The 27809-nt window shown below is 51.2% G+C and overlaps 3 protein-coding genes across 6 annotated transcripts; 1 reads left to right on the top strand and 2 right to left on the bottom strand.

Annotated features, from left to right (window-relative positions):
- Positions 1 to 1111: 1111 nt before the first annotated feature.
- Positions 1112 to 14887, bottom strand: slc41a2b (solute carrier family 41 member 2b). 2 transcript variants are annotated; one of them, XM_029851557.1, is made up of 11 exons: positions 14735 to 14887; positions 13656 to 14248; positions 12712 to 12819; positions 11715 to 11786; positions 11495 to 11639; positions 10879 to 11025; positions 9854 to 10001; positions 9024 to 9103; positions 5347 to 5478; positions 5091 to 5239; positions 1112 to 2355 (listed from the first exon to the last, which is right to left on the bottom strand). In XM_029851557.1, exons 2-11 carry the CDS (start codon positions 14154 to 14156, stop codon positions 2170 to 2172), a joined length of 1668 nt encoding a protein of 555 aa, XP_029707417.1. In that variant the 5' UTR covers positions 14157 to 14248; positions 14735 to 14887; the 3' UTR covers positions 1112 to 2169. The 2 variants fall into 2 exon arrangements, with proteins under 2 accessions (XP_029707417.1, NP_001274788.1); NM_001287859.1 differs by lacking the exon at positions 14735 to 14887 and having other exon boundaries at positions 2170 to 2355; positions 13656 to 14156.
- nopchap1 (NOP protein chaperone 1) lies at positions 14186 to 17333 on the top strand. Of its 3 annotated transcripts, XM_003972632.3 has the most exons (6): positions 14186 to 14283; positions 14995 to 15215; positions 15671 to 15745; positions 15828 to 15961; positions 16037 to 16195; positions 16883 to 17333. In XM_003972632.3, the coding sequence occupies exons 2-6, from the start codon at positions 15155 to 15157 to the stop codon at positions 17216 to 17218; spliced, it is 765 nt and encodes a 254-aa protein (XP_003972681.2). In that variant the 5' UTR covers positions 14186 to 14283; positions 14995 to 15154; the 3' UTR covers positions 17219 to 17333. The 3 variants fall into 3 exon arrangements, with proteins under 3 accessions (XP_003972681.2, XP_029681701.1, XP_029681700.1); XM_029825841.1 differs by lacking the exons at positions 14186 to 14283; positions 16883 to 17333 and adding an exon at positions 16290 to 16833; XM_029825840.1 differs by lacking the exons at positions 14186 to 14283; positions 16883 to 17333 and having other exon boundaries at positions 15000 to 15215; positions 16037 to 16833.
- On the bottom strand, positions 17271 to 27809 carry aldh1l2 (aldehyde dehydrogenase 1 family, member L2). Its single transcript, XM_003972612.3, has 23 exons — positions 27612 to 27809; positions 24890 to 25034; positions 24210 to 24444; positions 22968 to 23133; positions 22785 to 22886; positions 21772 to 21861; positions 21511 to 21645; positions 21311 to 21436; positions 21146 to 21237; positions 20912 to 21059; positions 20699 to 20818; positions 20509 to 20636; positions 20176 to 20326; positions 19986 to 20056; positions 19787 to 19892; positions 19600 to 19687; positions 19408 to 19501; positions 19233 to 19332; positions 18860 to 18958; positions 18594 to 18759; positions 18309 to 18414; positions 18028 to 18227; positions 17271 to 17941 (listed from the first exon to the last, which is right to left on the bottom strand). The coding sequence occupies exons 1-23, from the start codon at positions 27657 to 27659 to the stop codon at positions 17886 to 17888; spliced, it is 2772 nt and encodes a 923-aa protein (XP_003972661.1). The 5' UTR covers positions 27660 to 27809; the 3' UTR covers positions 17271 to 17885.

Genomic DNA, 27809 nt, shown 5'->3' with positions numbered 1-27809 from the left:
ACATATGTAAATTATTGATGCTAATTCAGTCCAATCCAGTCCTTCTGCTTGGATGACCTCGTCTTCTTCTTCCAGTCCCATTGGATGCTGGTACAGTCTTTGTTCTCTGTTGTTTCTCAAATGGCCAGGTCAAAGTTCACCTTCTTGCAGAGGAACTTATCAACACCACTAAACTATGCTGTCCAGTTTTAAGACGTATGTTTAACACCTTCAGCCTGACTGGCTCCTGCGATTACAACTGTCTAAACAACAATCATGTCAAGGAAGGGTCAACTGACTGCTTATCTTTATTACACTTGCTAATGTTTTCTACCATCCCTAACTTTTAAACTAACTGTAACAGAAAACAGAAACATATGGTAGAACACATGGTAACAAGGTAAACAGAATTCTCTTCACTGTGTTAGCATGTGACCATATTAGCATGCGAGCGTATTAGCATGTGACCTTGTTAGCATGCTAGCAGATTAGCATTTGATCATGTTACCATATTAGCACGAGTATGATAGCATGTGACCATGTTGGCATGCGAGCATATTAGGATGTGAAATTGTTAGCATGTTAATTATGTCAACTAAAAAGACAGAAAATGTTATTGTACTGCATAAATATACAAACAGCTGAATGAGGGGACGGATAGGGGGGACATTTGGACCACTGGACCAGTTCCCCTCCACTGTTAACCTGTGAGCGTGTGTCTCCTGAAGGACGTCCACATCCTCCTCTCAGATTGATCAGACTAGAGGAAGGAGGTCTATAAAGACTACAAAGACTGTTGACCTCAAGTCTTTAAGATCTTCTTCCTGTGTCCTCCCTTGGTCTCCACCTGGTTCCTCTTTCACACGTCTCATTTGGACCAACCTTCCTTCCTCTCCAGGACAGAGCGAGTGTGCTGCCACTTGGGGCTCCACCATCCTGTTCTTCTGTGGGACCTGGTCCTTGGCTCCACGGCTGTGTGTGGCGGGTTTCAGCGTCTCTACGCAAAACGCCGAGACGTCGCGTGAGGAGGACCTGCTTCGGTTGTCATGGAGACTAGGAGAGGTGCACGGCGTAACTTCTGGTGGATGAGGATCCCACCGACCGCGCTCAGAGAAACATCACAAGCCAGATCTTCATTCAAAGATAATTTTATTCATTTGTGCCCGACAGGAGCTGCAGTAGACCAATGCTAGCTAACGTCAGCCAGAGTGGGACCCCTCCTGCCTGTGGCCCCTGGACCCTCCTGAATAAACCTCCCAACTGACAACAGTGCAGACCAGGGTTGTGGTGTTCAGAATCTCTTCGGAGGCACATGTGAACGTCATAGCCACTGGCAATGCTAGCATGATTACTGTTATAGATGAGCCAAGGCCGTTATCCTCCTGAGGCTTAGTCCTCCTGATCCCAGGGGGCGCTGTGACCCCTCGGAGGAGGCACCTCTGAAGCTACCAGCAGAGAGTAGAAACGCAGAGACCCGGCAGAAGGAATGACATAAACGAGGCCATGAGCTGTGCAAACATGCACTGTAAACAGGTGATTAGCATGCAAACGCTGATTAACTACCCCCTAAGTAAGAGGGGTAGGAAACGAACACTGTTGCTGTGGCGCACCAGAGGAGAGACACAGGTTGTGTAACCAAAGCCACTGTGATGGGAAACCGGCCTGCGGTAAGAGGTCAGGATCCCCTGATGGTGACAGAACATGAGCACAGCTAGCCTACTCTGGATCGTGGATTTTGAAAGGTGCTTTGAACACACAACCTCTGCGAGCCGCTACTCCTCCTCCGCCACTGGTGCAGACCATGTGGCACCTGCCTGGTGCCTCCCGACCTCAGCACCTGGTTGGAGCTGAGGTCGGGAGGCACGTGTCCCTGTCGGCACTGGTAGAGAACACTCTGAGAACCACCTGTCTGGCTGCTACAAATATAGAAAGAAAGGTGACGGATTCCTGATGTCCCACCACCACAGCTCCTCTGGAGACGCCTGCTGCTGGTCCACAGCAGAGACCTGTTGAGCAGGTGCTCCAACAAACACACCTGATTATTACAAAAGGTCCACAGTAGAAATCAGTCTGCAAACCCTTCTGAGGTTTGACTGAAATGAAGCGGAGAGTGTTCAGGAACAGCCCCCCACTGCCACAAAAGCCACCAAGGCCCACGGCGCCGTCCCCCCACCGGTGCTGCTGGGGTTGTCAGTCCCCCACATCGCTGTCCCGGTCCCCGATCACCCACAGGAAGTGAAAACTGAGGGCCAGCAGGGCCGTGCCCAACAGGTCCCCCAGAGCCGTCAGGTACGGGATGGAAAAACTGTCGGGGTCTTTGCCGCTCCGCCACATGGAATGGACCATCCAGTCCGCTATACACAAGAGCAGCAGGACCTGAGGAGCAAACAGGCAGTCAGAGCAGGAACACAGGTGGCCACAGGTGAAAAACACATCCAGACCTTCACCATTTGATCTGAGGCTGCCGAGGGATTATAGGGTTCATCTCACGGCTGGGTTGGGGTTAGGGATTAGGGTTTAGGGGTTGGGGTTAGCCCCCGGGGATGTGGAGTAATCTGATTACCGTAATTTCCGGACTATAAGCCGCTAATTCTTTCCTACACTTTAAACACTGCGGCTTATTCTACGGTGCGGCTTATTTATGTTTTTTTCATGGCGCACTATCACAACTATTGTGAATCAGTCATTTTTACTAACCCTCATCAACGTGGAAAATACTAGAAGAAAAGCATATGATACGACTTTTAAGTTAAAAGCGATCACTCTGGCGGTTGAAGAAGGAAATTGAGCTGCCGCGCGTAATCTTGGCATACATTACGGTAATCAATGGTGAGAAGGTGGAGACGCCCGCCGGAAGAACTGATCCAAAGCAAAAGGACGACAAAAGCTTTTAGACGTAAACATCGCAGGTGGCCCGAGCTTGAAAAGGTTCTGGAAGACTGGGTCAACACACAGAGAGCAGGCGGCCGCGGTGTTTCCGCTGTACAAATCAGACGGAAGGCAAAAGCAATCGCCACCGCCATGAAAATAGAAGATTTTAGAGGTGGGCCATCGGGGTTTTAGATTGTTCATTGTTTGAAAAAGCATAAACAACGTGATTTGTGTGTAGCTGATACAAATGTATATTTCAAGGTAGCTGCATTACAGACACCGTTAGAAAAAAAAGCATTTACCGGTACAATATATTTGTTTATGTTGCTAAGCGGATTAAATTAAAAGAAAAGTTAAAAAATCCTGATAAAATTTGGATTTAAGGTCTCTGTATAAACATACAAGTGAAAAGAGTGGCTGTTGTTTCTTACCTGTCTGTCTGTCACTCGTCAGTGACTCGTCTCTTACGGTAATAAAAACATATACCGGTACTGAATGTTTTCGATCTAATTTTTCATATTACTACGTGGGATACCTGCGGCTTAAAATGCGGTGCGGCTTGTATAAGTACAAAATTGATTTTCTTTCTAAAATTAGATTATGCGGCTTTTAATCAGGTGCGCTCTGTAGTCCAGAAATTACGGTAACCGCAGGACGCTGGTGCATTAATCAGATTAACTCCGGGGATTTTAGTTTACAGGTCCTGGCTACAGAGGCAGAAACCACCAGCAGAACCTGAGGATGAAACCACTGGATATCACACAAAAGCCTGTTTTTTTTTGTTTGTTTTTTTTAACAAGGACATGAAGCTAAGCTAATTCCTGCTAACAAAGCCCTTTAACCATTAGCTGTCCAGGGTTCCCCCACCTCCAGTTGGCAACACCACAAAGAACTCAAAAGCCTGAGCATGTGACCATGAGGACCAGCAGCAGATGGAAGGATGAGACCCATCAGGAGACAGTAATGGGACTGAGGTGGACCCTCTGAAGCCAGCTCCACTGCCTTCTGGACCAAACACAACAGAGCCTTGCTAGACATGGACGGTTGGAACCATTATGGAGATATCATCTAAACATGAAGGTCTGCTAGCTTGTTTTTATGCTGACAGAAGCTAAAGATAACTACTAGCAAAAAATGGTGCTGTGATGTCCCCCACCAGCTCATTCATCACACTAGTCCTGCTGAGGGACAAGCGTGGATCAGGAAGACTGGAGGGACCGGCCATTCCTCCTTCTAGCTGGGCTCCTGTACCGGAGGCCTGGGAGCTACAGGGTCCAGCTATGTAGCTGAGCTGTTGCTAGCACTGCTCTTATCTGGACAGATCTCAAACATTCTTCCTGGGACCTGTAGGAGAAACTCCTCCAGCTTGCTGTGTGCCTTCTCAGACCCTGGGGTTGCTCCAGTTCCTTGAGCCTGATGTTGCTCTCGTTGGTGGCTACCACATCTGTCACCACAGCCTTCTGGTCCACGTTGTACACCACGATGTGGGTCAGGTGGTAGATCCTCCACCTTGGATCTTCCCCGCTGTGGTAGAACCTGGTTTCTATCCCTCCCTGGTTTCTCTCCTCTCCTCTCCTCTCCTCTCCTCTCCTCTCCTCTCCTCTCCTCTCCTCTCCTCTCCTCTCCTCTCCTCTCCTCTCCTCTCCTCTCATCTCATCTCATCTCATCTCATCTCATCTCATCTCATCTCATCTCATCTCATCTCATCTCATCTCATCTCATCTCATCTCCTCTCCTCTCCTCTCCTCTCCTCTCCTCTCCTCTCCTCTCATCTCATCTCATCTCATCTCATCTCATCTCATCTCATCTCATCTCATCTCATCTCATCTCATCTCATCTCATCTCATCTCATCTCATCTCATCTCATCTCATCTCATCTCATCTCATCTCCTCTCCTCTCCTCTCCTCTCCTCTCCTCTCCTCTCCTCTCCTCATTCTAAGTGATGATCGGGGACACCCCCGTTCCCCCCCCAGCCCTGTTATCAGTCAGGGTTGGGCCAGAGCCAGAACCAGAACCACAGGCTGCAGCTCCTTGAACGTCCACATCAGGTTACAACTAAGCCAGAATTCCATCAATTCACAAACCAGTCCTTTCTTTCTGACTTGGTTTGGAAAGCCTGTTTCTAAAGGAAAGAGATTTGAATCATTGATGAGAGCCCATCAAGACTCCAGCTGCCGGTGAACCACGTACACGTACAGCATCTCTCCCACCAGGAAGGGGGGGACCACGAGAAGCTCACCTGCAGCAGAGCAGTAGCCAGGTAGACAGACATGAAGATGGGCGTCAGGGTGGTGTGTCCACTCTTCATCAGATGGATGGTGTACAGGAAGATCACATGACCAGGGACCACCAGGAGGATGAGCACCTGTGCAGATCGATGATTGGCACCTAAAACAGGAGGAGGGGCCTCCGTGTGAGGGAGGAGGGGTTAGGGTGAGAGGGTTGCTAATCACAACTGGATGTCCCAGTCTTCGGTCGGTGTTCACAGGACTGACCTGTTCCACAGAATGTGCGGCAAGGGTAGTAGCAGCCCTTGGTCTCGTCAGGAACCTCCCCAGGTGCACAGTGGAAATGCAGGTGGGTGGAGATCCTGCTGGACTGGATAGCTACCAGGTTACCCCCGATTCCTAGACAAGAGAGGAGCTTCTTTAGAGCCCAACAACGACCACAACAAGAGAGCGTATCAACTGTATGAACTCAGCTCATCAACATAATACTTGAAGGCTAAACAAAATTATCAAGTGAGAAAGGGAGATCGCCTCTGGTTCTTGTGTTCCAACCCTCCCAGGAGGGGGGTTCTTCAGGAACACGACGGTTTTTTTCTGCAGGGCATCTCTGACTCATTAAAAACAAGCAGCATTTGGGCTTCCTGGGGCAGGGGGCGGTTTTCCCCACTTGAGTTGGAGGAGTTATTTCAGCTCTACGTAGCAGCAGTCTGATCAGGTCCAGGGAGAAGCTTCAGGCCCTGCATGCTGATGTTAGCAGGGCTGGAAATTAATGATTGATGCTGGAATTTTTTGCCAGTTAAGATGCTCCATACAGATAAACGCTACATGTGCCCTCATCTATAACTTCGAATGGGTTCAACATTCCAAATCTGCATTCATCCATTCAGACGCTTGACGTGGCAGAGGTGACCTCACAGGTCTGCTCATCACCAAACACACAGGTTTACGACCTCTTTGGGGTCCATGAGCATGGACCACAAGGTCCCTCAGGGATTCAGATGGGATTAATTGGTGTGACGACACTGGAGGCAACAATGGGAAACCTTTGAGCGTCCCATTACAGGTCAGAAGACAGAGGACAATGCAATCCAGGAGACACATCAACACAGGAAACTCAACCAAAAGAGAGGGAAACCAGCTGCAAAAGAGATAAAAAAAGGTCCCAACCTGAATCTATGGATGCCAGATATGATCTGGATTATAGTTGCTGTTCTGCTGACGTGAGCCAGCGACCTCTCAGGCCAACAAGCAGTAGCAGTAGTACTAGTAGCAGCAATAGTAGCAGTGGTAGTAACAGTAGTAGCAGCAGCAGTAGTAGTAGCAGCAATAGTAGTAGGAGCCGCAGCAGTAGCAGTGGTCGTAACAGCAGTAGTAGTAGCAGCAATAGTAGTAGTAGTAGCAGCAGCAGTAACAGTGGTAGTAACAGTAGTAGCAGCAATAGTAGTAGGAGCAGTAGCAGTGGTAGGAACAGCAGTAGTAGCAGCAGTAGTAGCAGCAGTAGTAGTAGCAGCAATAGTAGTAGGAGCAGCAGTAGTAGCAGTGGTAGTAACAGCAGTAGTAGCAGCAGTAGTAGTAGCAGCAATAGTAGTAGTAGTAGCAGCAGTAGCAGTGGTAGTAACAGTAGTAGCAGCAGTAGTAGTAGCAGCAGTAGTAGCAGCAATAGTAGTAGCAGCAGTAATATTGGCAGTAGCAGTAATATTGGCAGTAGTAGTAGAAGCAGCAACAGTAGTAGCAGCAGTAGCAGTAGTAGCAGCAGTAGTAGTAGCAGTATTAGTAGTTGCAGTATTTGCCTTCAGAACATTCGTACTGCAGAGGCAGAGTACCGTATTTTCACGACTATAAGACGCACCTAAAACACAGAGATTTTCTCAAAAATCTACAGTGCGCCTTATAATATGGTGCACCTTGTGTGTGTGGACTGAGTTCCAAAATCTGCTGTGCGCCTTTGGTGGGTGCACTATGGTAAACGCTCTGCCAATCGATTAGTGGCATACCTACACGTAAGGATCCCCTAAAATGGCGCTGTTCAAGCGAGACGCGTATGAATGAGGCTTACTTTAAACTGCAGGCCATCGAGTATGCGGCTGAAAATGGCAATCGAGCAATCTTAGTGTTTTCGCTTTATGAGGAGGCGGCATCTCTCCATACGCGCGAGGACAACTGTTGCGCAGCGGCTGCCCGCGGATTACCAGGAGAGGGTGGCCATCTTCCCCACCTACTGCCGCGACAAGATAACCGCGCCCAGCCACATCACCTACATAGATGAGATCCCTCTGACTTTTAACATCCCTTTGACCCACAAAGTGGAGAAAAAGGGACCAGCACGGTGGCGATACGCACAACGGGGCACGAGAAGTCGGCGTTCACCGTGGTTCTCGGCTGCCACGGAAACGGACAGAGCGCTGGATGACGGAAGGCGAACACTCCTTCACAAAGACTATGAGGCAGCGGCGGGCAAGTTATGCCACCATATGCGGGTGGATTGTAGACGCATGGGCTATGATACCGTCTTCATGTATCACAAAATCAACGCTGAACCGGAACCGGTCGGTGAGTCCGATTCAGATGATTAAGAAGAGGAATTTGGGATGTTGGACATTGAAATAGTGCAGCTGTTTAATTAAAAAAAAGATGAAAACTTTGATGGTTTTGTGGCAGAAGAATGAATATTTTGTTCAATAAATGTGTCGATACTCACTGTTTTACTTCCGTTGTCATTTTTTACTGTACGTTTCGGCATGCGCCTAATAATACGGTGCACCTTATGTATGTTTTAAATACAGAAATAGCACCCATAACTGAGACTGCGCCTTTTAATACAGTGCGCCTTATGGTCGTGAAAAGACGGTAAATGCCGCAGCAGCAGAAAATGATGGAGGGGCTTGTCTTGTCTCTGTGAGCAAGTGTGCAGAGCTGATTCTGACTTTGTGGTTCTGTGGCTGGAAGGCTGTTTGGGCTGGCTGGGGGGCTCAGAGGGTGGGGGGCGGTTCTTTGAAGCTCAGTCGGGGGGAGAGGTAGACTGAAACAGGTTTGGGGTGATGTGACTTATTCAGGTCACTGGGTCTGACAGGAGGAATTGGGGCCAGAGGCAGTGAAGAGGTCTGGGCTGCGTGGGGGACCGTGGGGGTCTGAGCTCCTCTCAGACAGTGGTTTTGGCTTCATCTCTTTCACTTTGTTCAACAGCAAATATCACATGTGACTAGGAGGACCTCATTTGACATTTGAAGAGCCAAATCTTTAATGCTTTCTAGTGAAAGCGCCACCAATCGTCCGTCTCTGATGCGAGAACAAGACGTGTTGGGGACTTGAAATCAGGTCCCAAACTGCGTCAACCAGACAGACAGAAGTTGGAGAGTGAAGAGAAAGACGCTGTACGTGATGTTCCAGCCGTTTGTGTTCAGGAAGCAGAAAATCAATTCAAGTCAGACCTTTGTCTCATCAATGTCTCCTCAGCATATCTGCTGGTTGCGGAGGTGCCACGACTGGGAGAGATGGTGGTGTGTGTTAAGTGAGGACAGATGGACTGTGGTCCAGTGGAGGAAGCCGCCTCATTAAGCTGCTCATTTACGCTAATGAGCGTTTGGAGCCCGCCGGAGAAACTCTCATTTATCTTTAACTGTTGAGTGAACCTTCAGAGCTGAGAGTTGCACCGGCAGAGCCAAGCAGGTGCCAGCGGCTCATTCATCTTCAGCAGAGACACAAAGACCCCCATAACCGACGCCTAGGATGACCGAGGTCTTCATGGGTACGTTTGTAGGGAGTGAGCGGTCCTACGTCCCTGCAGGGGACAGACGTACACCAGCTGCTCTGCACCCTTCAGGCTCTCTTTACATTTGAGTGTTTGCTTTTTGGAATCCTTTTAAGAAGCTTCTTGTTTACAAACCTGGAGACGGCTTTCTGTTGGGGTTAACTCACTAGGAGGTGTCAGTGTCAACAGGACTCACCATTGATGACTGGCGTGTAGACAACAATGCCGGCCAGGTTTGGGTCGGACACGGTTTTGTCCAGGATGAGGCCTCCGATGCTGGAACATCAACATAAGTGATGAGTGATCAAAGGAAGCCTCTCACAGAGTAAGAATGTCTATGTTCACACATGTCATCATACAGCTGGGCTGGAAACCTAGAGAAACACTTCATAATGTGCTTGCTAAAGGAAAAACTAAAATTGGGTTAGGCTTAGGGGGTTAGGGTTGGAATTAGGAAGGTGGCACCGATCAGGCAAAGACTAGTGAAATTGTTGACTTCATCTTTTTTGGCCTCAATGTTTCACTTCTCTTAATTATTAGACACTATTTTAATTGTCTTCACAAATACATGAGAGGGGGGTTAACATGAGGCCTCCACATGACAACCAGTTAAAATAGTGCAACTGGCTGAGAACCTGACCACCATGGCCTCCTTTAACCAGTGCTAATGTGGATAGGGATGAGCTCAGACTCCTGTCGCCGCTGCAGCAGAACTCATCTAGAGCTCCATTTCTAGACAAATGTTGTCCAGAGCTTGGGTCTGAGAGCGCCAATCAAAGCACAAGTGTCTTTTCATTGAAAGGGATCAGAGAATGGGAAGACCAAGGCAGCGAGGGGGGGCAATCAATCCTTCTGATGGAGGGATTTGCAGGACTGCAGGGCTCAAGGGGACCTGGAGTTGTGCACGTGGGCTTGGGTGCTGCAGCGTGTCCCGGGGATGAGTCATCAAGCATTCCAGACAGTGGTCGCCCAGGACAGCCAGTAGCTGTTCTTTCCTTTGAGAAATAAACACCGTAACACACACACCTGCTGATGACCATGGCAGTGATGACTGGTTCCCATCCAGAATAGAGCAGGGTGCGACTGGCTGGGTGCTTGGAGGAGATGACCATCCACAGAGGAGTCAGCAACATGAAGAAGGCGCAAACCAGAGATGACACATAAGGATAGGTATCTGAAAAAGGGAGAAGATTTCAACTGGAATTCAGAGACTCACAACAGTCCCGATAAACAGGGCTCCTGTCACCACTGTTAGCAGGAGTCTAGGCTAGTCTAGGCAGGTGATCTGGTAGAGGCAGGTCTCAGAGGGAGCCCACGAAGATGGAAGACCAAAACCAGCAGCTTGCTCCTATGCTTCCTGTCTTTAAAAGGAGCCACATTAACACCCAGCAGACATTCCTCAGGCCTCTGTTAGAGCTTGGGCTAACGTAGAACCAGCTAGCAAGAAGCCACCCTCCCTCCTTTCTGTGTTTAGGCCTAAGCTGGGGTGGAACTGGACTCCTGTGGCCGAGCAGCTCAGACGGGTGTAGCTTTACATTCACGGACATTGAAAACAGGTCGAGCTGAACGTTAGCTGACCAATAGCAAGAAGCACACGAGCCAGACGGCCTCAGTGGCCCATCCTGCCAGGGACACCTGAACTCTGTCCCGCATCACTAAGTTGTCCCCTCTTAGTCCAGAGGAGCCTTTTCAGAGTCCACTGATAAGCAGTGGTGCAGCACAACCCTGGATCTGTGCAGAACCTAAAAGGACAGTCTTCTGCAAGATGTAGGCAGCTACTGAGCGAGGCGTCAGCGCCCCCTACTGGTCACAGGGCTAAACTTGTGCCGGTGGCTTCAACACAGTCCCAGGTCTGCTTGAAACGGATGGAACAAAAGAAGAAAGCGAGATTTTCCGGCATGTTTAGTGCTCTGATCCCACCCAAATGTCTTTGAAAGGCCAGGAAGGCAAATGAAACCAGAAGAGCTCCAAACAGACCGGAGAGCAGGTCCGCCTGACGCCATCCTGCAAATTCCTCGCCTACAGGTGGTGTCTGAGCAGCTCTCACATACCCAGGCACTTGTAGAGGCCTTGGCTGATCCAGGCCAGTATAGCCAAGGTGATGAGGTCTCCGAAGCTGGCAGCAATGGGCGTGGCTACATTGTCTGGGTTAATTCCCGTCTTCTTTGAGCCCACAATGACCCCAACCATGATGATGCCTGATGGGACACAGATAAAGCAACCAGGTCAGCATGAGACAGCCTTCATTCCACTCTTGTTCATGGTTCACACATGCAGAATCAATTCTGTCCTCTCTCATGTCTCCAACACCCTTGTCCCTGCGTGACAACCCCCCCCCCCCCCCCACACTGAATCCTTCTGTCACACTGAATCCTTCTGGTCTTTGAGCAGCGCCTGAACCAGTCGAAGATTCTTTCTGAGCTCTCTTAAACCTGATTGCAGCCTTTGAAATGGACAACAACATTTTATTTGAATATCCAAAGTCCTGGAGGACACCGCCCCTCCCAGCCCTCGTGACTGCCAGGGCTCCAGCGTTGGTCCCGTTTAGTTCTCCATCTCCGTCTTTCCTTCATCCTTCCGAGACCTGGACCCGCCTGCCTGAAGGCACCTGTTGTGTGTGTTTTGTCCTTGTTGCCGGCCCCCAGTGGCCCACCATTGTGTGCTTACCCTGGAGCAGGGAGGCTATGAAGGCTGTGGCCACGCTGCTGGAGCACAGCAGCACAGCATGGCTCATCTGGAACTTCCCCTCCGGGATCCAGCCCAGCACCACCGCTGCGACGGCAGCCAGGAACCCCACCACGGTGGCTTGCACCTGGGTGGGGAGGAGACAGGAATTGGAAACTGGAAATGAGGGCTCCAGCTGGATGAGGAGCAGGGGTAGACGTACCTGCTTCAAAGCCAGGTTTCCTATGATGAGGTTCCACTTTTCTATGGGAGAGTCCATCTTCCCAACATTGACCTGGGTAAGACAGTAAAGGAGAAGAAGTTGGACGGACTATATGAGGTTAAGACCAGAGGTCTTCAGTCCACCACAGAACTAGTACTGCACCAGTCTTCCCAATGCGACTCCCCCAAAATGCTCCCATAAAAGCAGCTCTCTTTCAGCTGGTTCTGACAGGCAAACAATGGTGGTTTGTTCAGTTCTAATGACGGTGAAGCTGTTTAAGTTGACTCAGGGAGGAGGAATTCTGCGCTGCCCAAACGGGGTGGAGACCTACTAAAGGAGGGGGGAGTGGCAGCCTCTTGGGCTGGAGACCTGGTGTTGGATGCCGTTGCTGGAGCTCCGCCCAGTTTGAAAAAGACAAACAGAGCGCTGACGCAGCAGTGTGAAAACAGAGTGCATGCTGGGAGCTCAGGGCAGACAGGAGACTGAGATCACCAGGGTGTATTACGAGATTTCGCCAAGACAAACGCGACCCTCGCTGTGTTTTAGCAGCAGCTAGCATTTAGCCATCTGTTTCTAATAAGGGAAAGCAACTCAGACGCATGTGTGTTCTTACGGAAGCGTCATCTGTGGAGACAAGCTGGACAAGACCAGTGTAGGGGGTCCACAAACAAGGGGGTCACTGCAGTGCTGGGCTAACCCCCAACCCTCAAGACTAACCATGACCCAGCAGCTCAGAAGAATGGCACATGGCTGAAACAATAAACTCAGCTGGAGGGTGAAAAAGTGAGAAGAACGTTGACCTGCAGCCACACAGGACACTGAACATGTCCCCCACCAATGACGGACACACGCTCAACAGGCATGGCGTCACTCATGGTGTCACTCAACCAGTCCCCTAGCCTGGGGTTGCTTGAGATGCCCTGTCCTGCTCGAGCAGAGGGAATGTTAGCTTTAGCCTGTGGTGCCAAGCCTCTAAAAGGAAACGCTCGTGTCTCACCGCTGTGGACAGCCTCGAGGCCAGAGTCATCTCCAGGTTTCCTTTGAGTCCGAGCAGAGCTGGAACCAGGATGAAAATCTCTGTAATGTACTGGAACGCCCCCCAGTGCTGTTGGTGACAGGAAGAACTAAGATCAGACTTACAGTACACGCTGTCATTAATCAAATCAATCAAAATCAAATCAATCTTTTTTTATATAGCGTCTTATACAATCAAAATTGTTTCAAGGGGCTTTCCAGAATCCCAGGGCCTAACCCCAGACAAGCAACAGTGGCAAGGAAAAACTCCCCTTTAACAGGAAGAAACCTTGAGCAGGACCAGGCTCATGTAGGGGGACCCTCCTGCTGATGGCCGGCTGGGTAAAGAGAGAAGAGAAGGGGTAAAGAGAGAAGAGAAGGGGCAGGAGGACAGGTAGAAGAGAAGAGAAGAGAAGAGAAGAGAAGAGAAGAGAAGAGAAGAGAAGAGAAGAGAAGAGAAGAGAAGAGAAGAGAAGAGAAGGAGAAGGAGAAGGAGAGCAGAGGCACAGAGCACAGGTCAGCGTCAGCGGGGCAAGAGGTCATCATGCAGCTCCGAAGGCGGCGATACCTGTAAATAGATAGAGGGGGGGGGGGGCAGAAAAACTACACAGGAATCAGCATAACTAGTCTGCTTGATGAGGAGGAAAGGAGGGGAGAGGAAACCATCCAGGTCCAGTCCAGCACAGCTGGGGTCCAATACAGAGAGTGGAAGAACACTAAAACCCCATTTTATCATTACTTTCCCACCTAAATGTGTTATTGGAATCTCTAATTTCCATGTCCTCACAAACACAATGAGAACTGTCAGTCAGTCAGTCAGTCAGTCAGTCGGTCCGTCAGTCAGTCAGTCAGTCGGTCCGTCAGTCAGTCAGTCAGTCGGTCCGTCAGTCAGTCAAGACTCCTGTCGGTTCAAGCAGCTGTACTCACTTGCACCACATCCAACACCATTCCAGCTGACACAGTTCCAAATCCAGCCAGTAGGAAGGGCACCAGTATTTGCAACGCCATGGCCAGCGGCGACTCTTTGGGCATGTTGTGCACACCAGACCCCGGGCCTTCATCCTCGTCATCTTCTTCCCGTCCGTCCGTCTCATCGGCAGAGAGCCGCCTCTCGCCCAGCATGGGGTCCGTCTCAGAATAGGCTCCGTCCGCAGGGTCGGATAACGTCATGGAGGACCGGGCGGCTCGATCCAGTAGCCGCCGGCCTTCTACGTGGGATGGTTCCTGCCTGTAGCCATTGTGGACCGGGACAGCCTCCGGCCCCAGGTCCACCATGGACAAGCGCTCCTCCTGCAGCTTGGAGTAGCCGGTAGGGACCATAGTGTGGAAGAGAGAGCTGAGCCAGCCAGAGAGGAGAGGCTTGAGGGGCAGAGCCAGACTAGAGCCAAGGTACTCCCCCACATCTGCACCCAGTCTTGGACCACTCATGATGCGCTTTTCAGGTGCGCCGTTTCATCTCCCGCCAGCTGCTCTACTCCGGCTCGGGAACAGGATCCATGCCAGAGGCTCGAGCAGGAATTCTACACACCGGACAGGAAAAGAGAGTCTGGAGCAGGTTGGACTTGCAAAAATGGCAAAAGCGGAGCCTTTCTAACATAAGAACCTTCTGGGTTTGGACAGGAAGGGCAAAGGCACAGCTGGAGCACAGGGACAGCTTTCCAAGCTTCCCAACCCTGAGTAGCTCTTCGGGTCCAATTTCGGCTCCCTTCTCTTACACGCCTACCTGCACTGGATCACGCTGCTCGGCTTATGTCATTGCAGCAGCCAAATGTTAATCGAGCTAATATTGACTGAGCAAAGGCCCGAGAGAAACTGAAAGTGGCTTCTGTTTGTTTATGGGAGCTAGCAGGCAGTAGTGTTAGCTAGCTTTGTAAATCACAGGACCGGAAGAGTCCTTCGACCTGGCGCGTCCATCGGGACAAGGCTGCGGTCGGAGGGCATCGAATCACACACTTGTAGCTGACTATGAACGAGCAGAGGAGACTTTATACCCTCTGGCACATTACCTCGACAGGAACGGAGGTGAGGAGGAAGCCCGACGCGCCTGGAGCTCCTAGCCGCACAGCTCGTCTATGCGGCGAAGATGCGTTCCGCGAGCTTGAAAACAAAAACCTACTCCGCCTACAAGGGGCGGGTTTAGTGCGCTGGAACTACAAAAAAGACCTCACTAGAAGCTTCTCGTGTTCATGATATAATCTTAACGCTTATATTAATTGTCCTTCTGTGTGTTAATCATGGATACTTGTTGCGGCTCTTAATTTTCCAGGCAGGCGTTTAAACAGCGACAATAGTCCATCTCGTCTGTCTTCCGCAACACCAGGGGGCGCTACAGGACGTAGCCCACGTCACTTCCGAACCTTCAAACCGGATGTGACTTTCAGCTGCGAGACACATGTTGGGGAAGACTCGATCCCGGCGAGGCTGAAATGGAATTAACGGACCAGAAGGAGACGTCTGAAGCTTTGCTGCGCTGCGGCAGCGGCCAAGGTCGGTGTTGGAGTTAAAACCGCCGCTTTAAACGCTCAGAAAGGACGACGAGTGTTTCAATAAGTAAAAAGAACTCTAAAACTAGCCACAACAAGCTAAATGTCGAGCATTGGGGGATTAAACGGTCCAATCTGTAGACATCGAAGACACAGAGTCCACTTTCATCTTAATGCAGGAAGAATAAAAGAGGAATTAAAGAGCAACTTTGCTGGAGTTGTCCCGAAACACTACGCAGAGCAGCTACGCGCACACGCACGGCTCTGGGAAATCAGAGAACCTTTGCTGTAGTTTCTATAGTAGTTTGACTGTGAGAATCTTGATGTCCTTCACATCGTTATTGTTAACCAATGTAAGCTTGTCTCTAATTATATGTCGCATAATTATTTTGTCACACACACACTGAACAGGGTTGTCGGTGTTGTATCTTTTTGATGGTCAACCTGTTGGTTCCTCAGGTCTCACTGAGAAGCTCCTCCTCAAACCAAAGGCTGGTTCCTCCCTGCAGACCCAGCGAGTCCCCAGGAGCAACGGTGAGGATGCACCTGTCCATCGTCCTCTCCTGCTCTCAAAGGACCAAACCAAAGTGTGACCTGTGGTTGTTGTGTGCTTCAGTGTTGGAGAGGCTGCAGACCTTCTTGCCCCAGATGGCCGAGGCCAATGAGAAGCTGAGACAGCAAATGGAGGAGGCTCCTGCTGGACTCTTTGATATAGAGCAGGTGGACCAAGGTCAGAGGGTCATAGAAATGGTGAGTGTCTTCTCCAACTGCCTCTCCCTTCATGTGAGGGAGTAGCTGATCTCACAGAGTCCTCTGCTTCACCAGGACGTGGCGCTGGTGGAGCTGAGCGGGTCCGAGAGTGACTGGGGGGGTGAAGAGGAGACCTCCAGCTCTGAGGATGAGTCCGAGGAAGAGCGCACCATTACAGAGAAGAACCTCCGACTCCCCAGCAACAAAGGCGGGAAGCAGAAGGCCAACATTCAGGTGCTGAGCCAGCAGGGAGAACTTTGACTGCTCTGCTGTGAGGCTCTTTCTCAGGAGGCCATGGACCACAGCTTCTTCCTCACTGTTCCTGCAGGAGCCTTTTTAAAGGAACAGTCAGAGAAGAGCACCACAGGAAACCCTTCGGAGGCCCTGTGACCCCATGACCAAATCCTTTCTCTTCAGTATCTTCTAAACGTTGTCGTCTAAAACTGCAAACATCTCGGTGAAGGTGCGGCAGAGTCGGGGGAGCCTGGATCCAGACGTCCCTGTCTCCAGGGAGGACAGGTGGCTCCGCTGAGTCAAATTGTCCAGAGGTCCTGTTTCACCAGGTTCCCTGCGGCTCGGTGGTGAATGTGTGTAGCTTTGGTGGTTGGGAGGGCTCGTGGGAGGAGAAACGTTGCTGCACACCTGTGTCTCACAGTACCAGTTGGGCCACAGGTGAACGGATCGGGGGGGGGGGGTGTCGCGCTGCCTCCACAGGTCGGACATTCTTTTGCTCCTGATCTTCCTGTCCAGATCAGATCAACATGACTCATTTAAAACCAGTAACACTCCCTGTCTGCCCACCAGTATAACCACAGTTTGAGGTCTTTTCTGAGCTGTGCTTCAGAAAATGTCATAAAAAAAGGATGAATTCATATCTCAGTGATTTATTTTGCATAATTCTGAAGCTTCCTCCCATCACAGCTGATCCCTGATGTTCACAACGAGGAGGGATTATCACGGGTCCAAGTCTGGACGCTGGACCCGGTGCCAGTACAGCAGCCACGTTTCCACCGGCCGGGCTTGGAAATGCTGAACTGGTGTTTCTCACAGCAGCAGTCCTGTCTGAAGATAGAGCCACAACTTCTCCCTTTGTTTAAAAACCTATTTACAAAAAGGCTAATTTGTGCATTGAAACATGAATTCAGCTGTCGACTTGCACTGCTTCTGAGTGGGCCAGTAAAACCGAGCCGGTCGCAGCAGGAAACAGCCAGAACAGATGAACCCGGCTCAAGGCTTCAGCCGTTGTACCAATGTTAGGGTCTTAAAATGTCCAGCAGGACACATCTGGTCATGCTTCCGCCTCAAAAGCTTTGCAAAAAGAATCTTTTTAATTCTTGAATGAAAATAAAACTTCTGAGGGTGAAAACTTAAAGTCTGGACTTCAAACAGATGATTAACAAGCGTTTTTGAGTGTTCAGAGATGTGTGACGGGCTGGTTTTCAGTCTGATCAGCTGGGAACCGGAAGAATCATTCAGATCAGCAGAAGATGGGTTGACATCTGGGTCCATTCCGAACAGCAGCTCAGAAAGTGCGAAAGAGCCAAATGATTCCGAAGAGCGGAAGGTGAACATCAGAGTGGTGAAGAGGGAAGAGCAGAGATTGAAGGGTAGAGGGGTGAAGTAAAGAGGGAAGAGAAGAGGTGAAGAGTAGAGGGTACGGTGGGAGGTTAACATTGAAGAGCAAAGGGTGGAGGGCGAAAAGCGGAGACATCACAGGTGAAAAGACAATGAGAAACTGGGCAAACAAAAAGTCTTAATGTCATCTTTGAGAGGCCATTGCCACAGTTTGGGTCCCCAGAGGAGCCAAATCTAGGACTTCAGGTGTTCATGGATGTCAGTCATACTCTCTTGTGCACGTGCACGCACACACATGCACAGACAGGGTTCGGGTGATACAGAAGGAGTTCATCAGGGCAGATTTGTCTCAGTATTCCACAGTCACAGCTTTAGTCTTGAGGTATTCCATCAGAGCGTCTTCACCTGTGGATGAGATGGAGAGCAAAACAGTCAGCACAAAGGTCTGGTCAACGGTATTTTCTGAGGCGAGGACCTCCTTGTTTCCTCACCCAGGTCTTTGCCAAAGCCAGACTGCTTGAAGCCCCCAAAGGGCGAGGCCACGTCGGTCTTGTTGTAGGTGTTAACAAAGACGGTTCCAGCCTCCAGGCGCTCGCTCACGTACATGGCCTTGTTGATGTCACGGGTGAAGACCCCGGATGCTAGCCCGTACTCCGTATCGTTGGCTCTCCGCAGCACTCCTTCGACATCCCTGGAGGACGGAGCAGCACACCAGGAACCCTGAGTGGTCATTTCAACAGTACCACGGTAGGCTCTTCACCTGACCACTTACCCGTCCTGGAACTTGGACACCACCATGACTGGACCAAAGGACTCCTCTTTGGCAATGAACATGTGGTCTTCCACATTGGTGAAGACCGTGGGCTCCATGAAAAAGCCTGTGTGTAAACACTGAATGAGCAACGTCAGAGGTGAAGCAGTAAGTAGTGGAACCACCGTCAGTGACACACCTGACTGGCTCATTAACTGGTTCCACACTCACTATTAAAGACCAGGAACACTTTGATGGCTACACATTATTGGGCGTAAGGCGCCTTGACGAGAGTCTTCATCATACCTGGCCGGTCCACCTGCCTGCCCCCGTACACCAGCGTGGCACCCTCTTTCAACCCCACCTCACAGTACTCCAGCAACTTGTCCAAGTGGGCCTTGTGGTTCTGGGGGCCGTGGTCTGTGGAGCGATCTAGTGGATCTCCAATTTTCATCTTCTTTATCTCGTCCACCTTTCAGAGGAAGAACAAGCATTTAGGAGTTCCTGTCAGGACACGACGCCCTTTAGTGACCTCAGTCAGGTGCTGATCCGGGGGGACGTGGCCCACTCACCACTCTGCTGATGAACTGGTCGTGGATGGACTCTTCTACAAACAGGCGACCTGCTGCGATGCAGTTCTCCCCTTTGTTGAAGAAGACTGAGCTCATGCCCTAAGGAAGATCACACAAGAGTGATCAGGAGTCTACATACCCCTCACCTGGGATTTCCCTGCAGGAACCTTTGGGAAGAGCTGAGCAGCTTCAGTTTTGTGTTAGTGAGCAGCGCAGCACATTTGCTACATGCAGGAAGTCTCATTGACATTTGAGCTGTGTCTAATATTCAGCAGATACATCTAAAAGTAAATTGTTAGGTCACTTTTACATGTCTTCAGTCACAACAGTCTGTGTGCCAGGGGTCAAGGGTCAGGGGTCGGGGGTCTCTCACCATGCGAACAGCTTTATCCATGTCACAGTCACTGAATATGATGAGAGGCGACTTTCCCCCGAGCTCCAGAGAAACCTTCTTCAGGTTGCTGACGGCACAGCTGGAACAAACACAAAACAACAATAACAACAGGAAGGGGTGTGGCTCGCCGCACCGGCGGGCATCAGGCCGCTACCTCTTCATGATTTGCTTGCCGATGGGCGTGGAGCCGGTGAAGCCCAGCTTACGGATGTCCGGATGCTCAGACAGACGCTGTCCCACCATACCGCCTGTGCACGTGGAAGGTCAGAGGGATCAGTCGCCTTTAACAATTCCAGGAATTGCAGCTTCTGGACGCGGAGCGTCATGAATGGGGGAAGATCACTACCTGATCCTGGCAGGATGTTGATGACTCCCTTTGGAATTCCAGCTTTGGCTGACAGCTCAGCAAACTTCAGGGCCGTCAGCGGAGTCACCTGAACCCATGGAAACAGCAGCCCAGAGGGGTGTCAGTCGTTTAATACAAGCACCTGTGCACATGTGTGTGTGAGAGACCAAAGCCTCTCCAGGCCCACCTGTGCCGGTTTAAGGACCAGGGTGTTTCCAGCAGCAAGACAGGCAGCACTCTTCCAGGCCAGCATCATCAAGGGGTAATTCCACGGGATGACGATGGCACACACGCTGCAGCAGCAACAACAGGTCCTCAGAAATACTGCAAGACCAGCACACGCAGCCATGTGCTTGCGCCGAGGGGCCATTTCTTCCAACACTTACCCCAGAGGCTCCTTCTTGGTGAAGGTCAGATTCCGGTTGGGCCGGGCCTGGTTGATGGGGATCGTCTTCCCCTGCACATGTCAAAATAGATGTCATCGTCACAATGGTGTTGCTAGGAGACGCGCAAGGAGTGTGTGTGTGTGTGTGTGTGTGTGTATGTGTGTGTGTGTGGGGGGGTCCTTAAACTTACCTGGATTTTGTCGCACCAGCCAGCAAAGTATCGAAACGTCTGAATGGACATGCCCACATGTGTCTTGAGAGCCAGCGTGTACACGGCTCCAGAGTCCATGGTCTCAATGGTGGCCAGCTCCTCCTGGTGTTCCTCCATCAGGTCTGCAAGTCTGACAGAGACAAAGACCAGTGCAGGACATGGACAGATGCTCAGACTTTACTGAGATGCCCTCATCATCGTTCCCTTTCAACACATGAGAACCTCACTGGTACGACCATGATCCCCGTTTTTATTATTCATAATAATGACTGTCACGAGTACTGCTGGTGCCCTCCAGGTGGTGCTACATACCTGTAGAGCAGACTACCTCTGTCTCTGGGGTTCATCCTGCCCCAGGGGCCATTATCATAGGCTTCCTTGGCAGCAGCCACTGCCCGGTCCACATCCCCCACAGAGGCGTAGGAGACTTTACAGATCACCTGGACGGTGGCACAGAGGTCAAACTCCCACACACAGAGGTTAAATGCACACACACACTCACCGATCCGTCCATAGGGTTGATGGTATCGTAGGTCTTCCCACTCTCAGCATCCTCAAACCTGCCGTTGATGAAGCACTGGTTGGGCATCTTTACCGTCATGTTGTTCACATCTTTGGTCACCTGGCAGCAGTACAGCGAGCGCACCATCAAACACCCGCCGGGACTGTGACGCCGCCACAGGTGACGTCAGAGGACTGCAGGCGGCACACTCACGTAGTTGACCAGCAACTCGTCCTCCTGGTCCTCTCCTCGAAGCTTGCGGACCAACAGCTGCATGAAACCTTGGAAGGTGGTGGCCATGTACACATCCTCGTTTTGCAGCTGGATGTCGGGACACTTCTGCTTCACTTCCTCAACCAGCCTGGACACCAGCGGGACACCAGAGGTGATCAGCGTGGCAGTGCCACCGTGGCACTGGCGCTACCTGGCACCGGCCTAAGTCCTCACCTGACCACGTCCATGGAGGCGGCTCCAGCCTTGAAGAAGTCTGTGGTGTCCTCAATGGCTGGAACGTTGCTCAGGATACCTTTCCAGATGTTCTGTGATGAAAGGACACAGCACACGTGACACGACCAGTGTCAGATACCAGCTCAGCTCCTAAAGCCAACCTGCCTTAATGTCTGCTGCGATCTTCAACTCTTCTTCGTTCAGTTCCACGCTGCAGCTTTCCCCTGAGGAGAAGTACTTGGAAGCCGGGATCATCTTTCCATCTTCAAACTGCAGGTTTTTCACCAGCACCTGTGGAGCCAACACACAAGATTGAGTCGCGGAGCCACAGAGATACTCCTGCTTCTGGTCTCCTCAGCACTCACAGCCTTCCCATCAGTTCCATACAGGACCAGCCCGCTCTTGGTGACCAAGCCCGGCTGCGTTACCCCCTCTAGCTCCAACGGCTGACCGACCGGCACGGCCCCCCCCAACATGGAGGAGCCATACAGAGTCACAGACTGAAGGCCAACCCAGAGGGACACAAGCACAATAGAGTATCAATTAAAAGTCACCTTATCAGGCCACTCGTGCTGCTCATGTGATCATTGCAGAGTCCTGCTCTGAGCGCTCCTCTGCAAACATACCTGGCCACCAATAACAGTCCAGGCACCAGGGACTTTATCGTGGCCACGGATCCAGTTGTGGATGGCTTCAGCCGGCTGGGCCAGGTCAACCTGCAGAGTAACACATTAACATGGAGGCTTTGAGCTTTGGGGGCTGGCTCACACATTTCTGGGAAGTAAGCCAACAGATACGTGGGAAAGGAACCCTCTGGAACAGGAACAGTAAATTTAGACGCACTGCTGAGCATGTGGCTCCGACGGAAAAGTGAAACCTGCCCCCCTCCCATTTTCTTGGACACCTGTTTCCAGGGAACCTGCCATTGATACTTAGTGCTGTGTTACAGGAAGCTTTGGAATAACTGTATGTGTTCAGGAGGAACCGGTGGCATGGATCAGCTGGGTTGGTGGCTGCAGAAGAACCTGGCAGAACGTATTCCTGCAGCCTCAGCCAGCAGAGTTGTCCTCACTAAACTGGGAGGCATTTCACCGGAGCTGTGGTAGGAGAAGGAAAACCGAACTGGATAAACATCCAGGATTAAACGGTGCATCCGAGCCCTGATCCTGGGCCTGCTCCTTCCCCTGCTCCTTGACCTGATGAACCTGGGGGGCTCCAATCATCACGGAGTGGACACCTGTGCCTGGAGCTGCAGCAGCTTGGTCCTTGAGCTTCTCCACTCTTCGTCCAGACTCTGCTGGGTGTCATCAGGGCAGGTCCTCCAATCTGTTTGACAGCAGGACTGTGATGCTTGTATCCAGGTCCTGGACCCTCCTGAAGCTCTGGCTCCAGGTGAATCTGCTCTCCATTGCTTTCCACCACACTTTCCTGAATGTGATTGCTACAGTGATCAGCCATCTTCTCCATGGTGGTGGAGTCTCCTGAATCAGACTGAGACAAGTGAACCACCGAACCAGTGCAGTTTATCAGCTCACCAGAGAGCAACGGTGACCCTTTCCATCATGTTCTACCATGTCCTGAGACACTAAATTGGAGGTTCTGAGGTGTGTCTAAGGTCTGGGCTGCTGGGAGGACTCACCTTGGCATTGGACTTCTTCTGAATGCCTTCGTAACTTGCTCCTTCCTCTGTTTGTGGAATGCGAGGAGCTTTCCCATCAGCAATGAGCTGCACCGCCTCCACCTGCAATCAGGAGTATGTTGGTGCTGGACCTGAATGACCCGCGACAAGGCTCTGGCCACCTGAGTAAGAATGAGCTGATACCATGGCTTTGATGCCTTCAGGGTAGAGGAAGCGGTTGTAGAGCGAGTCCACAGTGTCATTGGACTCCACAGCACACTCCCTCTGCAGCAGGATTGGTCCAGTGTCCAGCCCATCATCAGCCCAGAACACCGTAAAACCAGCCTTCTTATCACCGTGGATAAGAGTCCTGCCACACACACACACACACACACACACACACACACACACACACACACACACACACAGGAGGAGCGTGACTGAGCAGTATCGGGTAATAAACATTCACCCTATGCGATGGATGAGCCAGTCCTGCCAGGAGTCCTGGCTCTGACCCCCGGGGTCTGGCCCTGAATGGTTGGCATCTGTCTGTACCGAGCTCTGCCTGTTCTCTCCTCTACCTGACACCCCCCCCACCCCACCCACCCAGCCAGCAATCAGCAGGAGGATCCCCCTACATGAGCCTGGTCCTGCTCAAGGTTTCTTCCTGATAAAGGGGAGTTTTTCCTGCCACTGTTGCTTGTCTGGGGTTAGGCCCTGGGATTCTGGAAAGCGCCTGAAGACAATTTTGATGTAACAGATGCTGATAAAGACTGGTTGGTTGGTTGGTTGGTTGGTTGGTTGGGCCAAGGACCTGTCCAGGGGTGGCCCTGACTTCGCCCATTGTGACCCCTCCCCGTGACCCTTTCTCTGCATAAAAGCGCAGCAGTAACGTCTGATGTTTGAGCCCAAACAGAAGCCACTCATTTAAAGGGGTGATAACGGGAGCGGCGCGATAGCATGGGTGGAGAAGAGACATGGGTGGAGAAGAGACAAGAGAAGAGATAAGAAACGAGTTGCCTGGGAGGTGGAGCGCAACCCCAACTAGTTTCAGAGAGCAGCCTGATCCCAGCAAACTTTCCTCTGTCTGGGAAACCATTTTTTTAGGCCAGCTGTACTGGGAACCTGTCTGAACAGGTATCACATGTACTCACACCTCCTGAAAGGATCCTTGCTGGGGGGAGGGCTTCAATCGTGGTTGCTACATATTTGGCATTAATTCTGAACATACAGCACCTTGTGGAGTATTTACCCAATAAGGTTTGTTTACCTGATGAATAAAGGTAAAACCGTCCAATCTGCTCCTCCTCATCATCCTCCATGCAGTCTTTCTGGACTTGCTGTCTGATAAAGCACAAACCAGTGCAAAAACCGAGCCCCCTCCCACAGGCCACCACAGGAACCAGTAACTGCAGTGAGCCACCAGAGCCCCCTCCTCCTCCTCACCAGTTGATGGCCGATGCTCCTCTGTGCAGCGGCAGGATAGAGGGGTGGTAAATAATGGAGCCGTGCTTGGGCTGGTCGATGACGCTCATGGGGATGAACTGAGAGCAGAAGGGCATCACGTTGAGTTGGGCCCCCACCGCCTTGTACGCGTCCACCACCTCTGGGATGGCCTTTCCCTTCACCCGCCACCGGGGGAACTTAAACACAGGCGTCCCGTCCTTCTCCGCTGCCACGGCTGCAAGGCAGGAAGACGAGGGTTAATAGATGTTGAGACTTGACTGCTACACCAGACTACGAGCATCAGCCAGAGCTCGTCACTGGCCCATTTCCACCTCCTCCTGTCTTGTCTGTCAGCAGGTGGTGCAGCGACCCGAGTCAGCCCAGGTGAGTGCAGATGATATAGTCCTGGCTGGCAGCTGATCAACCATGTTGATGTTTCCTGCCACCATTGCTGTGGCCCACAGGTTGAGGGCCGGCACCTCGGGGCCACACAGGGCCTCCCCCTCAGACAATGGGGCCCCTATCCTGGCCCAGGATCAACGCCTGCCTTTGTTCAGACAGACTTTAGAGTCCAACACAGCTACAGGGTTCCGGACCCTGTTCTTCCTCAGCAGCAGAGGTGACTGAACAGGCAGAAGCACCTGTGGGTGCACAGAGCATAGGGAAGGGCGGCAACTCACCCAGGGGGTCGGCCTTGCCATCCTTGTCAGGGACAGTGAAGACACCCACCACTTTGTGACCCTGCTTCCTCAGGCTGGTGTAAACCTCCTGGCCAAACTGGCTCTGGCCAATGATGGCTAGCTTCAGCTTGTTCTGGTAATAATGCTGTGAAGGAAATATACACATTAATGTTCAATCAAGCACCAGTTCAACCAGGAACACCACCAGTGTGCTGCCTGCTTGTCTAGCTGCAGTGGTGGTTATATAACTGGGAGAGCTGGACCCAGGACCAGCAGGGGATCTGCCAAACACCTAGGAGGTCAAACCACACATGGAACCAGTCGGAATCTCCAAACCACAACCTCTAAAGTCTGCTCAACACTTGGTCTGATGTTAAGAGTCAGCAAAACGGTTGATGGTGTTTGGTCGAAGCCGAGTTCCTCTGAGGTTTCGGGTGTCAGCCTAGGATTGGTCTACAGTCTTCACCTAGCTCTGGCTTGTTTAATGTTTAATTAAATGTGATTGCGCAACAGGCCAGTAAAGTACGATAAACAGCAACTAAACAGCTAACTATCATCAACGTTCCGATTAAACCCAGACTGGAATGGGAAATTGCAGCGCACATCGAAAGAACAGTGTTTACTCAGCTTCTGCCCGGTTCTGTGTTGAATGGTTGTTACGGGAACAGATGCAGGTCCGGCAGCAAGAACTCTCTCTCTGGATAAATCCAGAGGGAAGACATCAGCTTTGGCAAAATCGCCAGTTGCTTCCCATCGTCTGGTCAAGAGATTCATCATACAACCAGTCCCTGGCAGCGATGTCGCATTCAAAGACCATAGGATATCTGCATTTCAGTGCGTGTGATATGTGGTTCCACCCCCACCCCCCAGTCTGTCTTATTCGTCCCAAAAAAATTCAGCAGCGTCCCGCATGTGAAGACAGCCACCTGCTGATTGAGCCACGCCATGTGGACCAGGCCAACCACTGTATAGACCACCATGAGTTGGTGGTCCTGGTCTAGGACAGGTGCACTGGGCAACAACAGCCCCCACAGCTTTCACATCTGCCTGGCAACCACCAGCTCGTCCGACATGGAGGACACAAGCAAACACGTGCAAGGCTACAGGAACTGCTGGGTGCAAAGAGACAGGCCGGCCTGGCTGGATGAGAGCCTGGACCTCCAGAGCCACCATCAGAGAGAGGCACAGCTTGTGTCCTGGCAGAGGACCAGCAGGCCCTTGTTGGTATTGTTGGATTGCGATACCTTTCAAGTGTAGCTGCCGATCCGCGTGTTCTTTGAATGAAGATTTCGAGAAGAAAAGTACCAATTTCAAAATGTATTTAACAATAGAACCAATTCAAGATACAAATATTACAGAGCTCCGGGCCAGTTCATAACCCTAGCAACAGAGTCAATTGTCAGGGCATGAAGTCTGACAACCTAACTATCCCTTGGCCCAGTCTTTTATAGTAACACACATGCAAATTCACAATGTTCATGCAATCCAATCCAGATCCCCTGCTGGGATGGCCTCGTCCTCTTCCTCCAGTCCCATTTGGTGTTGGTAGAGTTCTTCTTTTCCATTGTTTTCCCAGGTAGCCAGATCCCATTCTTCATGCAAATGTGATCATCAACCCCCCAATGAGTGTTTGACACCCCCTGCCTGACTGGCTCCTGAGATAACAATAGAACAAACAACAATCCTGCAAATGGAATGTCTCTGTTCTTTATTACATTTACCAATGAGTCTACCTTGCCTAACTTCTAAGAGAAGACAGAAACATATGGTGAAACACATAACAAGATAAAGACAATTCTCAACAGTATATAGGAGTCCTCGATGGCCAGACAAGACAAGGCCATCTACCTGGACTCCAAGGACCTGGACAGCATCCAGGCCAAAGGCAGCTCCACCTAAACTGGGAATCCAGCTTCCTGGTGGCAGCTGGCTTCTCTCTGGGTGTTATCTAGCTATTAAGGTAAAGCTCAACATAAACCTCCCTTTCACAATAAAACGAGGTCATTAATTGGAAATGATGGTAGGAACCTGAACAGTTACCAGCTCCCCGGGGTGCACCAACCGCGTCCACAGGGGTGTTGCATTTAAAGACCATAGGATAACTGTACTTCGGTGAGATGTGATATACTGCGGCGGCAAGTGGAGTTACATTATAGTTTAACTCCGAGCGCCGATGTTAAATCCGCCAGATTGGGATCCTAGACGTAGATCTAGATTACTGGCGCGGCTGTAAGTGAAGGCTCGCGGCCGCAGATGGACAAATATTCCTTAAATCTTCCAAATATTGTTGTTTACATGGGTACAGAGGAAGCAGTCCCGATGCACGCGGATCCGTCTGCAGCTACACGTGGACTCGCGTGCAGGTGTCAGGTTTCTCGCGCGCCTGTCAAAGTGCCCGTTTTCCGACCTGCTGTGTGATGCATTTACGGTCATTGGTTACAAGCAGCTTTCCGGCCGGGTGAGGGGGCCGGGGACTCCCCGGGATTAGAACTCATGTCCAGCGTGGCGCTCCCGGGCTGATGCAACTCCTTCACCGGGTGTACAGTAAAGCGCGTCAGAGCACACGCACGCTGCGTGGCCAACGCCATCCTTCCGCACGCGTGACCGAAAAGGCATCAACGAGTTGGACACGGAGAGTGACTCGCAATCACGTCAACATCAGCTGTCGTGCATGAAAGGGGACGCGTGGACCACCGCGCACGGAGCACAGACGGATACTCACGGACGAGCTGGAGAATCTCCTCAAGGCTTGACTCGCAGTCCACAGCATGATGGCGGCGTTGGAGTCTTTCAGAGACGCACCATAAATGTGACTTCAGCTCGACCTGCGCGCGCGAGGCCGCGTGTGCACGTCGACGTGGGCCTGGGAAAGAGTGGACGTGGTTGGTTGCCCCCCCTCCAGCAGCCTTATACTGGACTC

This window comes from Takifugu rubripes, chromosome 18 (genome assembly GCF_901000725.2).
Source record: "Takifugu rubripes chromosome 18, fTakRub1.2, whole genome shotgun sequence".
In the NCBI taxonomy this organism is placed as follows: Eukaryota; Metazoa; Chordata; class Actinopteri; order Tetraodontiformes; family Tetraodontidae; genus Takifugu; species Takifugu rubripes.
This window is presented reverse-complemented; position numbering and strand designations above follow the sequence as displayed.